Consider the following 14,571-nt stretch of genomic DNA (forward strand, 5'->3'; position numbering starts at 1 on the left):
CAATGCAAAAACTCGATCGATCGGAAGCTGTGAAAATGGTTGCTATGGAAACAGATAAAATGTTGCCATACTTGTATTTGTGAGCGGCCCGCCCATTTTCAGCTGCGCGAAAATCAGTAGGTGGAAACGCAAGAGAAAATTATTTATTGTTTAGATTTTCTCGGAAAATCTTGTGCTACGAGATAAAAGGCGATTGTTAAATGAATTCTAATTAAAATAAAATACCAAGATGATTAGGTAATCATATATTTTAATTTATCCTATTATTTCATTAACACATTCAGACTACACAAATTAATTGAAGTATTATTATTTTACATCATCAAGAAATATGTTTAATGTGTGTAACAAATAGACATCATGACTTTGTTGCTGAGCATTGAGTATCAAGTAAACAATATATATTGTTCAATTTTTCTTACATACTGCATAAAATAAATTATGATGCAAGTTAAATTACATACATATATAGTTATAGTTGAACTGCAAATAAAAAGTAATATGAAATGTCAAAAAATTTCATTTTATTTATAAAAATAGCATTTTTATGATTTTTTTTTTCAATAGAAAACCTCCATCCATTTTTAATTTGTTATTTGATTGACCTAGTTCCTACATTTTTTTCTTTATAGCTCACTTGGTAAAATAATACTACATCTATGTTTGATGGGTGCAGCCATTGCTAGTAACCCAAATTATTATAATATTGGAGGTGTTCTGTCCAGCAATGAATCTCAATTTTATTTTAAGGAAATAATTGCTGTGAGTATTATTTTAAATATTAAGTTTATTATTTTTATGAACATATTTTTCTAATTTATTTATTTGTACTTAATTGATGATAAAATTGTACTCTACGGGGTTGTAAATATCCTAATTCTTAAGGAACATTTGTATTTGACCGAACAGTCAAATATTAATGTATATTGTGCAATATGAAAACAAAAACAATGCATTGCCGATGAAATTATGAACTTTAATGATTTTAGCGTCTTAACTTTGAGCAAACATATGTGCATAGAGGCGTAACATATTATGACTTTGCAATCCTAATGGACCCTAACCCAATAAGAACAGCCTTGAATGTTTGTAAGGATTTAATTGCAAAAAGGGTGAGTTTAACTTTGATATTTTATGAAAAATTAATTAAAATCAATATAATCGTTTGGCATACAATATGTATTACCAATCTTAAAATGTAATATATTTTACACAAATACAGCTGTTGTCAGTCAGGGGGGGAGGGGTATTAATTGATTAAAAAGTGCTAATTTATCGACATTTCCAGAAATTAGTTTTTTATGCCCATAAATCTTTTACGTATAAAAAACATATTTTTAAAAAAAAGGAAGAATAAAGTACATGCACTAAAAAAACACCATTAATATCAGTAATTAAAACACGCACTGCTGATGCCTCTTGAGAGCCTTAACCACGCTTGCCTACTTCAGGTTCTCGACATCATGGACGTCCATTGCTGACTGTTCGTCGGCAGTTCATGTCAGGACTACTAGACGCGAAACTGACTTGGGAAGATGGACTCAAGCTGGTAGCCAACAGACAGGCCCAGAGGCTCTTTGTAGACACCATATGCTCCAACTAGGGAGTGGATATGAAATGATAAATTGAGACAAGTTGTGGTAGAGTAGGGTTTGAACATCGAATCACCTGATCCATAGTCAGGGACACTGCCACCAAACCACAACCTGTCTCTTATTTCTAAGTCTTAGTTTAAATATAATAAATAATACGAGTTAGTACCAAAGCCAAGATAAATAAATCTGTAAGATTTATGTTAGATAATGCAGGGAGCTCTTAACCTGGTTGGAGGTGACAGAAGAAAACTTCATTATGTTTGATGTGTATTTATTACAATATGTTGAATAATACAATACAGAATTGATATTGGAGTGGGAGAGTGATAGCTGAATTCTAATGATATTTACTTTTTACTGACAGACTATTTGCCTGAGTTAAGTGCTTGTAGTAAGGGCTTTACGGTATTTATTATAGTTGTTTTTATTGATGTATCTTTCCGAGTGGAGAATGAGGAACTTTATCCCTACGGGAAATTGGATACAAAAATTTTTTCTTGCACGGGGTAAAAATTAGAGCATTAAATTGTACTTCAAAGTTTCTTGAAAATGTACGGAAAAAATAATCAAAATATTTTGATAAAAACGCACTACTTTGAATGACGTCACTGGTTCATGTGAATCAACCTATGATCTGAGAGCTATGGAAGATTTCCTGTCTGCTTGTCGCTTCTGGACCAATAGGAAGAACAGAATGAGAATAAGCGAAAATGAAATTCTGACGTTACACGCGGAGTTATTTCAGAAATACAAAACTTTAAAAAATCGTAGCGCTGATAATACAATATATAAAAATTAAAAAAAAAATATATACTTAGTTTAATAGTCTATTAACAAATATTATTTTTTTTTAAAAACCACTGAATTTCCTCATTGAGGTCATCTTCTATTTCCCTGACTGTCAGCAATTTGTAGTCCATGCTAGGTAATCAGTGTTTCGGATATTTTATTGTAAGCATACGGGAAATGTATAATCCACCACCTGTACTGTCCTTAAGACGATAGTAGGTCAAGCAACAGTGGGCATTAGTTTCCTAGTGAGTCCCATAAATCTATATCTTTAGTATGTTTCTTCTCAAGAAAATATATGTAAAATCGATTTCTTTAATAAACAGGTCTACGCTGTGGTTGTATCTCATCCGCTTACTGGAGAACTGAGTCCTGCCGCTGTATCATACACAAGTGGATTTTACCATATCCCTGTGATTGGAATTTCTTCACGTGATTCTGCTTTCTCTGATAAGAATATTCATGTATCATTCCTGAGAACTGTTCCACCTTACTCCCACCAGGCTGATGTGTGGGTTGACCTTCTGCGGCACCTCAACTATATGAAAGTCATATTCATCCATAGCTCTGATACCGATGGCCGTGCATTGCTGGGAAGGTTTGAAATGTTTAAAATAATTAAATGTTCAAATAATATTTAGATTGTGTTTAAGTTAACATAATATATAATCCCACACCAAGCACAAGAGGTGCCCCTTTTTTGGCATGATATTTTGATTTTTTTTTTTGTATGTTTTGTTTAAATGTATTATGTAAAAATTCTATCTATTTGGAAAACATATTAAATAAAACATAATGTATTAAACCATAAGTTTTTTTGAAAATAGAATTTATCAAAGAAATTAATATGTCGTATGGAGGCTAATGATAATTTTTATTAGCATATTTTACTTTCAATGGAATTTTTTGAAATTCAAATAATAGAAAGAAACAAATTAATTTAATTACGAATATTTTTCATGCATGTAAGTAACCATCGACATCTGGTAGCTTTTTTTATTTGACTTTAATCTTATTTATTTGACACTACAAGTAAATAAGTAGGTACCTAATCAGATAGGGTACTTGGATAATTATTGTGATTTTTATTGCCTATTTTGTTGGTAATAATGTTGGATACAATATTTTTAATTGGATAAAATATTTTAAATTAAAGACAAAGAAACAAATGAAGGAATAGTTTGACTAGTCAGATAAAAATGATAATGTTGTTCCATATAATCTATAAAATCAACTCAACAATCCACAATATCCACATAATAAGTGTAGCTTTAAATATAAAAGTATGTCCACCAAAATTAAAGTTATCAAACATATTTCTGCAGGTTCCAGACCACTTCACAAAGTTTGGAAGATGATGTGGAAATAAAGGTAATTGTGGAATCTGTTATTGAGTTTGAACCCGGATTGGAGAGTTTTACTGACCAGTTACAAGACCTAAAAGGAGCACAAGCGAGGGTCTACCTAATGTATGCAGGGTTGGTATTTAAGCTTTGTTATGTATGAGTAAAAATGAATTAGTTGTTTCTAAATATTTTACTTTTCGCGCCCCGCCTATTGGTAAACCAACTTTAAAAAATATTTAAGTGTCTGAACCAGAAGGACCAAAAAGTTTTTAAAAGCATAGTTGAAATATCATAACTATATTTACCATAATTTTCAATGAGGAAGTTCAGTAGTTTTAAAACAATTATGTTTGTTGATAGACTATAAAAATAAACCAAAAATTTTAAAAATATATTTTTATGTATCGTATTATCAGCATTATGAATTTTTAAAGTTTTGCAATTACTCCACCTGTGTAGTGTCACAAGTTCTCCTCGGTGAGTTCTTGTGATTGGTAAATTGGTTTCCCGTAAACCAGAAATCTATCCAAAGGCTCTATCATTGGTTGATTCACAAAAACATGTGATGTCATTTAAAGTGCAATGGTATTTCACTAATCTGGCAGATATCGGACTAAAACGCTGCCGGATTGCTAAAAATGCCGAATTTCTGGAAATCACTAATAATGACACATTTCAACAGCAAAAGCTATGTTTGACTGTTTTCATATATTGATGTAATACTGTATCATACTGAGCGAACCGCTTGGTAGCTGTTTGTATAAAAACGTCAAAATTTAGGCAGGCCGGAGAAGTGAAGTGCCAGATTATAGAGGGAGTACTGTAGTGGTTAATTTTTTTTAAAACATACAATTAAATGTTCTAATTTTTACCACATGTAAGAAAACATTATTTGTATCCAATTTCCTATAGTACTGAACTTTCTCATTAAATATAGCCACAATAAAAATAAAAAGTTTACAATTTTTTTTGTTATTAATATTTAAAGCATTAACTTTGTGGTCAAACATTTTACTAAATGTTATTAAGTATTTGTATATACCAACTTATCAACTTTTCTGTGTCTACCGGTTTCGAGACGTACCTGTCTCTTCGTCAGGATACCAATTAAACCAACATGCAAAACCCACTATACGCCTTCACCATAGTTGTTGCACAAAAATATAAAACCAACACGACATACATTTTAATAAGCATATGCACTGATTACGACAAACATGCACTGATTAAAAATTAAAAATATTTTATGTTGTTCGGGAAATAGTTTTAAAAAAGGGGAGGAAACCGGTAGACATAGAAAAGTCAGTAAGTAGTTAGATGCAAATATTTAATAACATTTAGTAAATTTTTGATTATCACAGCTGTTTCGATGCGAATGAACTTTTTCTGGTTTGTTGTGCCATGTGTCGTTGACATTTTTTTCCGGTATTTAGGATTGCATGCGATGCCCTTTATCAGTTTCATTTAAAACCTAATCTATCATACGTAGTAGACTTGTTAATTATGGTTTTATGTTTCAGCAAAACTGACGCAGAAGTAATATTCCGTGATGCAGCAGCTTTAAACATGACGGAAGCTGGATTTGTATGGCTTGTAACGGAGCAAGCGCTGGCAGCTGAAAATGTTCCCGCTGGTTTGTTGGGTCTGCGCCTTGTGAATGCTACAAGTGAACAAGCCCACATACAAGATAGCATGTAAGTTATTATGCGAGTAATAATAATAAAAATTATGTAGTCAGTTTTTTTATATTCAATGTAGGCATGTATTGAATGACAATATGTAAAAACAAAATAAACAGCAAAGACCACATTTTTTTTTTAAGTACAGAAGAACTCCGTTTGTCCAAACTCCAGTCCTCCAAATTGTCAAATATCAAGGGAATAAAAAAATAAAGGAGAAGTTTTTAATTGTGCAATTATCTTAGCAAGACATGTTTCAGTATGTTTTTAATGAGTTTCCAATTTGCTGTATTATTTCCAAAGCAATAAAATCTGGCACTCATTAAACTGGATAATTGGAGTTTTACTGTATCAAAAAATTTCAAATACATAATTGTTTTAGTACATATACCTACAGAATATATAAATATTTTTTTAATGATATCCACGTAATGAGGAAGTTTAATGCTACCGGATATTGGATATAAAAAATAGTTTCTTGAATCCGGTTAAAATAAGAGCATTTAATTGTATGGCGAAGTTTTTAAAAAACGCATGAAAAAAATAATCAAAATGAACTACTTTGAATGGTCACAGGTTCATGTGGACAAATTTTTATAATAATCAATTATTATGTTGTAATAGAATTTTGGTTTCCGAGGTGCCCATGTTTTTCAATTTTTAGTGTGTTTTAATGTTTAACAGGGTTCTTCTTTTAAATGTCATAAAAAAAAACTGACTTGAACTTGGGACGTCAAAAGCGGTGTAATTTAGAAGTTTCGGCAGGAATTATCAAAATTTCAAAACTTTAAAAACTCATGGCAATGATATGTTACATAAAAAATCACTATTCAAAATTGCAAATCAAGTTGGGGCAGAGTGGGGTTTGAACCTCAGACCTCTGATCCGTTAGTCCGCAACACTAGCCACGGTACCACAAGCCAAATCTACGACTTGAATAGTCTTTTCTCCCGACTTTGAAAGTGTTTATAACAAATAAATGTATTTTTTTAAACCACTGAACCTTAAAAGATCAAAAGTGATAAAACCTAAAAAAATGTATTTTACTTATAATTAAAATGACAATTCTACGAAGAAAGGTCGGTCAAATCTATAATTTTTTTGTTTTTAGTTATGTTCTAGCTTCTGCTATAAGGGAAATGAACCAAACAGAGGAGATACTCGAGGCACCAAAGGACTGCGATAATTCCGGGTCTATTTGGGAAACTGGGAAAACACTGTTCGAGTATATCAAAAAGCAAGAAATTCTCAATGGGGCCACGGGAAAAGTTGCCTTCGATGATAATGGAGATAGAATATTCGCAGAATACGAAGTGGTAAATGTTCGGTCTCCAGAAGATCAGCCCGCTGTTGGAAAATACTTCTTTGCTACTGTGAGTTTTTTTTTTTATAAAAATAAACTGCTTATGGATTTTTAAATTTTTAAAAAAATATTTGTACTGGTATAGCCAGCTTTACATTACATCGTCGTCATAATTTTCTAATCATATGCATATGGCACTCCATTGATACGCCGATCGTTGTAACAGTCTTACACTTCAGGTCCAGTCCAAAGAATATGAAATATTGGCATAATGACAATATATTATTCTGAGTTTTAAGAGCAAGTTTTGAGAAGAATTCATAGAAAAAAGAAGCTACGAGTTGATGTGATTTTATTTAAAAAATTTAAATTTGAAAATGGAAGCAGCAAATCCTGTAACGAGTGTCTTGAAGGTGCAGTGGTGGACCTGGCTTCGAGAGTCTTAACCAAAGCTGCCTCTTCTTCACAACTGCAGGCTCCTACCACTCCGAGAGACAGCCAATGAAGATCGTTCTGTTGTATTTGGCAGAACCTAGAGACCCGGGACTCATATTGGAGGAGGGGAGAGCACTGGCTGGCGATAGTCTTCTGGAGGCATCTGGTGATGAGGAAAATGAGAAAATATATTAAAATTATAATTTTGTTTTTTTAGGAACCTAAAAGAATGAAGCTTAAATTGGATGAGTCTCAGATATTGTGGATGGGTAAAAGTAAAAATAAGCCCGAAGGTTTTATGATACCCACTCACTTGAAGGTCCTAACTATAGAGGAGAAACCATTTGTGTACGCCAGGAGAATCCACCCTGATGAAGGGGAACATTGCACTAACAATGAAATACCCTGCCCTCATTTTAATTCAAGCAATCATGAAACAGGTATGAGAAATATTCAATGACAACCAAATAACTCAGATACTTTCAAATATTGTTAATGAAGAATGTTAGTGCAATGTCCTTTAGAACATTTTCTCAGTCTTCATTTGGGAAAAAATTGGATGTGCCTTTTTCATAAAGGTTTTTTTAAGGAGTCATTAATGTCCCAATTTTACACTATTTGTTTCTAGCAAGAAATAATACCATTGTCTCAAGCTTGTACCTTAAAATGTTTTTTTTTAAACATACACATATTTACTAATTATTTACTTACTATCTACAAAATTATAAATCAACAATAGTATGTTAACTCAATAAAAAAAATATAATACAATTTTTAAAATATGTAATCTATGAACTCATTTTTACAGACATGTTTTGTTGTAAAGGATACTGCATGGATCTCTTGAAAGAGTTGTCCAAAACTATAAACTTTACATATTATGTAGCTTTGTCTCCTGATGGCCAGTTTGGGAATTACATAATGAAGAACGCTTCAGCTGCTGGAGCTAAAAAAGAGTGGACTGGATTAATTGGTAAATCACTACTATGGTAAAATAATATTACTTGCTTTATTTTCAAAAGAGGATGTTTTTTTTTTGTCAATTTGTATTTTAAAATTAAGATTTAATAATTCGATTAAAAAAACTTTTACATGCCGATGTTTGGATTGATATCCTTAGGTGGACTAACATTTTTTTCAGATTAAATGATCAATAAAAAAATAATCATTTGATTGTATGATAAGTAACTTAGAATTAATGTTTGACAGAGTTTTAAAAACGCCTATTTATTAAGGAGCAATTTAAAAAAAGTATTAACCTATCTGTATTTTTGTACACATTTATTGCTAACAAAAATACGCAAAATATGTCATTAAATGACATATTTTGTAAGTTGTTTTTACATAGCCACAAATATTTTTTAAAAATGTGTCCCATTTACTAAAAATTGCTTCAAAATTGAAAAGGTAAATGTTTGTTTGTTTTTAACTGAATTATATTTTTAATCAATATCTTTACAAACGAATTAAATGTTTGAAAAACACAAAAGCTCTCAAATTATTATACTTTTTTCTATCAGAAGATAAATATTTTCAGGTGAACTGGTAAATGAAAGGGCTGATATGATTGTAGCACCATTGACCATTAATCCAGAAAGAGCAGAGTTTATTGAATTTAGTAAGCCATTCAAATATCAAGGTATTACAATATTGGAAAAAAAGGTAAAGCCAAAAAAAATATTTTTTCTTTATTTTTTTGCCGTTTTCTTATAAAAACAATCCTGAATGCCTATGGGCCAATGGAGTAGCTCGATTGATATTTTTTTATATATATATATATATGTATGAAGTATATCCAGAAAGTATTTTATGTTTGACAGGTTAAAGAAAACAAATAGATATTAATAATTAAAAAAAATTGTGGAAAAATCTTTAGACCTCCTACCATTTTGTAGGCACTTGTCACAGCGCGGCATAAGCTTTTGTATAAAAAAGTGCCACCCTTTTCATGAAAGTGGATGCCCACTTTGTTCGTCGTCATGCACATCATCACAACCTTTATTGGTCGCACCCATCTCCTTACCATTGAATCACTTATCACATGTTCTCCGTACACCTCGTGAATCAGTCCATTAATGTAGACTGGTTTAACATTCGCATTAAGGAAACAAATTACAGGCCTTATCTCACAAGTGGCAAGATTTATTCAGCATTTCAAACAAGCACCATAAAGCGTACTTAACAGTCAGGTAACTCATAAAATATTTTTCATTACCTCCTTCCATATCCCCTCTATCCCACCTGCTAACAAGCCTCTAAATAGAGGCTTAGCGGGTTATTGCTTTAAAAGAAAAAAAACTCCTCGATAGGCCAAGGTAAGTACCATGCATGCATATATCTGCCATCGCAGCACTGCGATGGCAGTTTGGAAATGGAATTTACTTTCTGGATTTACCTTCTATGTAATTTGTTAAAAAAAATCATTAATAATAATGTAGAACATTACTTGTATATCTTGTCGAATTTATTATTTATAAATGAATAAAATAAAAATATTGATCACTTACTAGGTAATTGTTTGATCTTTTTTAGCCATCAAGATCATCGACGCTTGTATCTTTCTTGCAACCATTCTCCAACACATTGTGGATTTTGGTGATGGTGTCGGTACACGTGGTTGCGCTGGTCTTGTACCTGTTGGACAGATTTTCACCCTTTGGAAGGTTCAAGGTCGCCAATACAGACGGCACAGAAGAGGACGCATTAAATTTATCAAGTGCCATTTGGTTCGCTTGGGGAGTATTACTAAACAGCGGAATTGGAGAAGGTAAGCACCAAATAAAAATGATTATTGAAAATGTTATGTCTCTTATTAAATAAAATAAATCAAAATATGCTGAGAAAGTTATTTTCAGCAGGACAACAATACATATAACTAATATTATTTATTTACGCCCAGAGGGCTTTCGACAGGTCGAAAATGAAAATGAACGCATTTTATGATATAACAAGTAAATATGTAGGTACTTATCTAATAAATAACAGCACAGAATGACATTATGCTTTGTATCACAACTCAACACAGGGCTCTTGGCCTCATAGAGTAAGGGATACATTATTATTTTTTGTAATACTATGGATATACATAAGTAAAGATAAAATGCTGCATGAAAGTAGGTAGGTTCATAATTAAATGTCTGAAAAATTTTAACAGTTTTAAGCAAAAAATTGAAGTTTACAGTAGGTATAATTTGAGATATTTCATGGTCCCCGGACTAACACCTGAAGCATGACTGATCATCTTTCCTTATATGCACTTGTAAGTATGGAAGAGGGGAATATTATAATAATCTATAATATAATTATCGTATTCAACGGAAGCTCTTTTATACACGATAAATGATGCCACATATTCATTTTTTTTACATAGATCAATTTTCTTTATAAATTATTCCAGTATTAGCTTTCATTTGCCGATTCCAATTTTCTTACTATCTCCATAATTTTAAATATAAATACGCCAGAAGTTCAGAATTAATATAAATTAACAAAGTCTAAAAGTTACAAAGTTTTGTAGAAAAGTTCGAAAGATGTGTTGACTCTTTTTACTGATTAGCCATTTTATGTCCTCTCTAAAATAAAACAAAAAACATTATCTCTTGCCAGCTTTCCGATGTGTATTTTAGGGCAATAGCTAACTGTTTTCTCCAAGTATTTATAAATAGCTTAGAACTATAAATTTGATATTCACATGAATTTTGAACATGAGCAAAATTTATGTATACAATGTAAAATGGAAAATTAAGTTTAAATTTTAGTGATTTTTTTTTAGCTTATTCATTATTTTCATCTGACATTCTAGCAACCCTATTGTATAATATTTAATAATACTGAAAAAAACCACTATTTTCATTTTCCAGGAACACCTAGAAGCTTTTCAGCTCGAGTACTTGGCATGGTTTGGGCAGGATTTGCTATGATTATTGTAGCTTCATACACTGCCAACTTGGCTGCCTTCCTTGTGTTGGAACGCCCTAAAACCAAACTCACAGGAATTAATGACGCTAGGGTAATAAATTCGCATCATTTATAAATCCACGTTCAACTCTTATTAATGTTTTCTTTTAATTATTTTTTTATTTCAGTTACGAAATACAATGGAAAACTTGACATGTGCTACAGTTAGGGGTTCTGCGGTGGATATGTATTTCAGACGTCAAGTGGAATTATCCAACATGTATAGAACTATGGAAGCCAATAACTATGCTACTGCTGAAGACGCTATCCGAGATGTTAAGATTGGGTATAAATCAAATAAATACAACTCCTTTTAATTAAATTAATTGATATAATTTTAAATAAGGTCCAACCACCGAATAAATAATATATTAGTTGGTCCAACAATTCTTAATTCCAATTAAAATATTAATGTCCAAGTACCAGATTTATTTTTCTTCACAGGGGTTTTAAAATTCTATTATCAACATAATGATTTTTCAAAGGAGATAAAAAAAAGACTTGCAGGTAAGTATCATTTAAGCCAGTTCAAATCGATCAGGTAGAATTCTTCAAGTTTGAGATAACCTCATAAGAATAAACAAGCCTCTATTCCGAGCTAGGGACCAGATTTTGTGAACAATATGGGCACCTAATATATGAGATATATTGGTATTAGCAGGTTTTACCGATGATTAAAACTGAATGAGAGGAGTACTCATTTCTTATCAGGGCTTAAATATATTTTTAGTTGCGTATATTTGTTGATTCAAAATTACTTTTCAGTAAATTGATGGCTTTCATCTGGGATTCGTCTCGCCTAGAGTTTGAGGCCGCCCAGGACTGTGAGCTGGTGACAGCCGGAGAACTGTTTGGGAGATCAGGGTATGGAGTTGGCTTACAGAGAGGTTCCCCTTGGGCTGATGCTGTTACACTAGCTATATTGGACTTTCATGAGAGTGAGCCATTTCTGCATTAGCATGTTCTACTTCGCTCGGTGAATATTATGACTAGAGCCATGTATTAGAGTTAAATGTAAAATAATTGTAAATTAGTTATAAGCAATATTTTTTTTTCTAAAAAAAAAGCATGTCAACGGTGTACACAATTAAAAATAATTCTGATTTTCACAATACTCTCTTAAAATCGCATAGCTGTGTAAGAGGCATAACCGCAACCTATAATTGTGTGTAAAGTTCTTTATCAATTTTGTAACAACTCTTTATCGTAAAAGCCCTCTAGGCATTTAATGCACAATAACAAAATAAAATAAATAATTGACTGAAATCACAGTAAAATAGGAATGACGAAACTACGATGTGACGTTTTTATTTAGTTATTGATCCAGGTTGTGGTCCCGTGGATCGTGTCGCGAACTCATGGATTAGAGGTCCGAGGTTCAAACCTCGCTCTATCACAACATTATTTCCATTTGTTATTAATAACTCATTGAAAATGCCCCCCGAAATTGAAATATTTGTATAAATCATACAAACGTAAATAAATATGTATATATATTTTTTTAAGACAACCCTTTTGAAAGATTTGAAAATTGTATTTTACAAACTACATGAAGTATACAAAGTAACAAAAATCACAATATAGAGCAACAATTATTAATAATCATATCAATATTTTTTAGGCGGTTTTATGGAGTCTTTAGACAATCAGTGGATACTGCAAGGCAATCTGCAGCAGTGCGAGCAATTTGAGAAGACTCCAAACACCCTGGGACTAAAGAATATGGCAGGAGTGTTCATATTAGTAGCGGCTGGTATAGCGGGAGGAGTATTGCTGATAGTCATAGAAATGGCTTACAAAAAGCACCAGATCAAGAAGCAAAAGAGATTGGAGTTAGCACGTCATGCAGCTGACAAATGGCGCGGACAAGTAGAGGTAATGGTACTATCCTGTTGAGTATCTATTTATGTATTATATGCACTGCTTATATGCGCCACCCATGTCATGTACTTTTATTTGGTCCGTCCTTTATACTTTATGCTTATGACTGTTTTTTTCTGCAAATTGTTTGTTTCTTTTTAATGCTTACACTGATATCGCTGAAACACCCAACACTGAATCTTTCTTTATCCACTTCCTTGCACTTGTAAAGGCTTTAAATGTTACAATATAACTTATATGGAATTTACCAAAAAAGAGTAGTAAAAATAACATTAAATGACGAAACATGTTATCAACTCACTGTTAGATTTGACAATGATTAAACATGAAAGATGCAATTCGGATAATATTAACGCATTATTTAAGAGAGTTTTTTTCCTAAAACCATACAAAAAAGTCTATTTTTTGTGTGAAATCACGAGTTACATTTATGTACAGTCCATTCAAATCTTTAATAATACTTTGCTTATATGTGTATAACTGAACATTTACAAATAAAATATTCTATATTCAAACAAAACTTGTATGTTTACTTGGTTCACCAAACAGGTACTAACATATTAACATAGGGTTATCAAACATTCAAATGCACTGTACGTCAATAGAAAGCATTGAATTGCTCATTGGAAATTATATTGCTGCTTTTAGAAACGCAAGGCCCTTAGAGCATCCTTAGCAGGGGGCATCCGCCGTCCGGCCAACGGAGTTGGGGAACCCCGCACAGTGAGTGGAGCCCTGGAGAGTGCGGCTCGCACCTGTATACGCCGGGGGCCTCTGCCCCCCCTGCCCCATCGCCCGCCTGCCTACACTCCTGATGTCTCACACCTTATTGTTTAATTGCTAAAAAATTTGCCCCATTCCACAGGATAAATAAGAGCATGGTATGATGAGAATATGCACAGAAATATGTCATCGGTTGACAGGCAAAACTCATTAAGAACAGATTTATGGTAAAATGACTGAGGTGAGAAAAAAAAGAAAAGTGATTTTCTTCAAGCCTGGGTGTTCTGTGATGTAACTCACCACTGTAATGAGGAATTTCAGTGGTGATTTTTAATTTGTCTGATTTTCGTCTTTATGATTTTTAATGTTTTGCGATTTTGACTCTGCCTGTGACGTCACAAGTTCTTTTCGGTGAGTTCTGTCGATTGGTTGGTTAACTTCCTGTAAATCTGATATCTATCTCAACACTCTATCATTGGTTGATTTGGAAGAACTTGTGACGTAGTTCATAGTAGTTTATTTTTATTAATTTTCAATAAGTAAGAAAACATTTTTTATGTCCAATTTCCCATAGCACTGCACTACCTCATTGAGCCTATGACCTGTTGTGGTATAAAAAAAAATCATATAGATCACTAAGTTTGATATTTTTCAACAATCTCTGGCAAAACTGTAGTGAGTGAAATTATACAATCATAAACAGTTGTTTCAGATCGCATTATGGATTTAGTGATTATTTTATGCAAGAGATTGTTAAAAACAAAAAAAACTTAGTGACATAGTCACTCTTCCATAAGAGTTTTTCCTGTCAACTGATGATATTATGTGCTAGTTGTTTATTAAAAACTCATATTTTCAATTGA

General features: G+C 32.3%; 1 protein-coding gene across 2 annotated transcripts; it reads left to right on the forward strand.

The window, feature by feature from the left end:
* The first annotated feature begins 97 nt into the window (after nucleotides 1-97).
* On the forward strand, nucleotides 98-14,571 carry Nmdar1 (glutamate ionotropic receptor NMDA type subunit 1). Of its 2 annotated transcripts, none has more exons than XM_088223685.1 (16): nucleotides 98-237; nucleotides 633-762; nucleotides 990-1,112; nucleotides 2,711-2,982; nucleotides 3,710-3,862; nucleotides 5,251-5,424; nucleotides 6,521-6,782; nucleotides 7,365-7,587; nucleotides 7,956-8,120; nucleotides 8,685-8,809; nucleotides 9,680-9,914; nucleotides 11,008-11,156; nucleotides 11,233-11,390; nucleotides 11,870-12,042; nucleotides 12,726-12,985; nucleotides 13,634-14,571. In XM_088223685.1, the coding sequence occupies exons 1-16, from the start codon at nucleotides 230-232 to the stop codon at nucleotides 13,820-13,822; spliced, it is 2,799 nt and encodes a 932-aa protein (XP_088079811.1). In that variant the 5' UTR covers nucleotides 98-229; the 3' UTR covers nucleotides 13,823-14,571. The 2 variants fall into 2 exon arrangements, with proteins under 2 accessions (XP_088079811.1, XP_088079814.1); XM_088223688.1 differs by having other exon boundaries at nucleotides 12,726-12,979.

Source organism: Micrasema longulum, unplaced genomic scaffold (genome assembly GCF_059751315.1).
Source record: "Micrasema longulum isolate JH-2025_06_02 unplaced genomic scaffold, ASM5975131v1 h1tg000248l, whole genome shotgun sequence".
Classification (NCBI taxonomy): Eukaryota; Metazoa; Arthropoda; class Insecta; order Trichoptera; family Brachycentridae; genus Micrasema; species Micrasema longulum.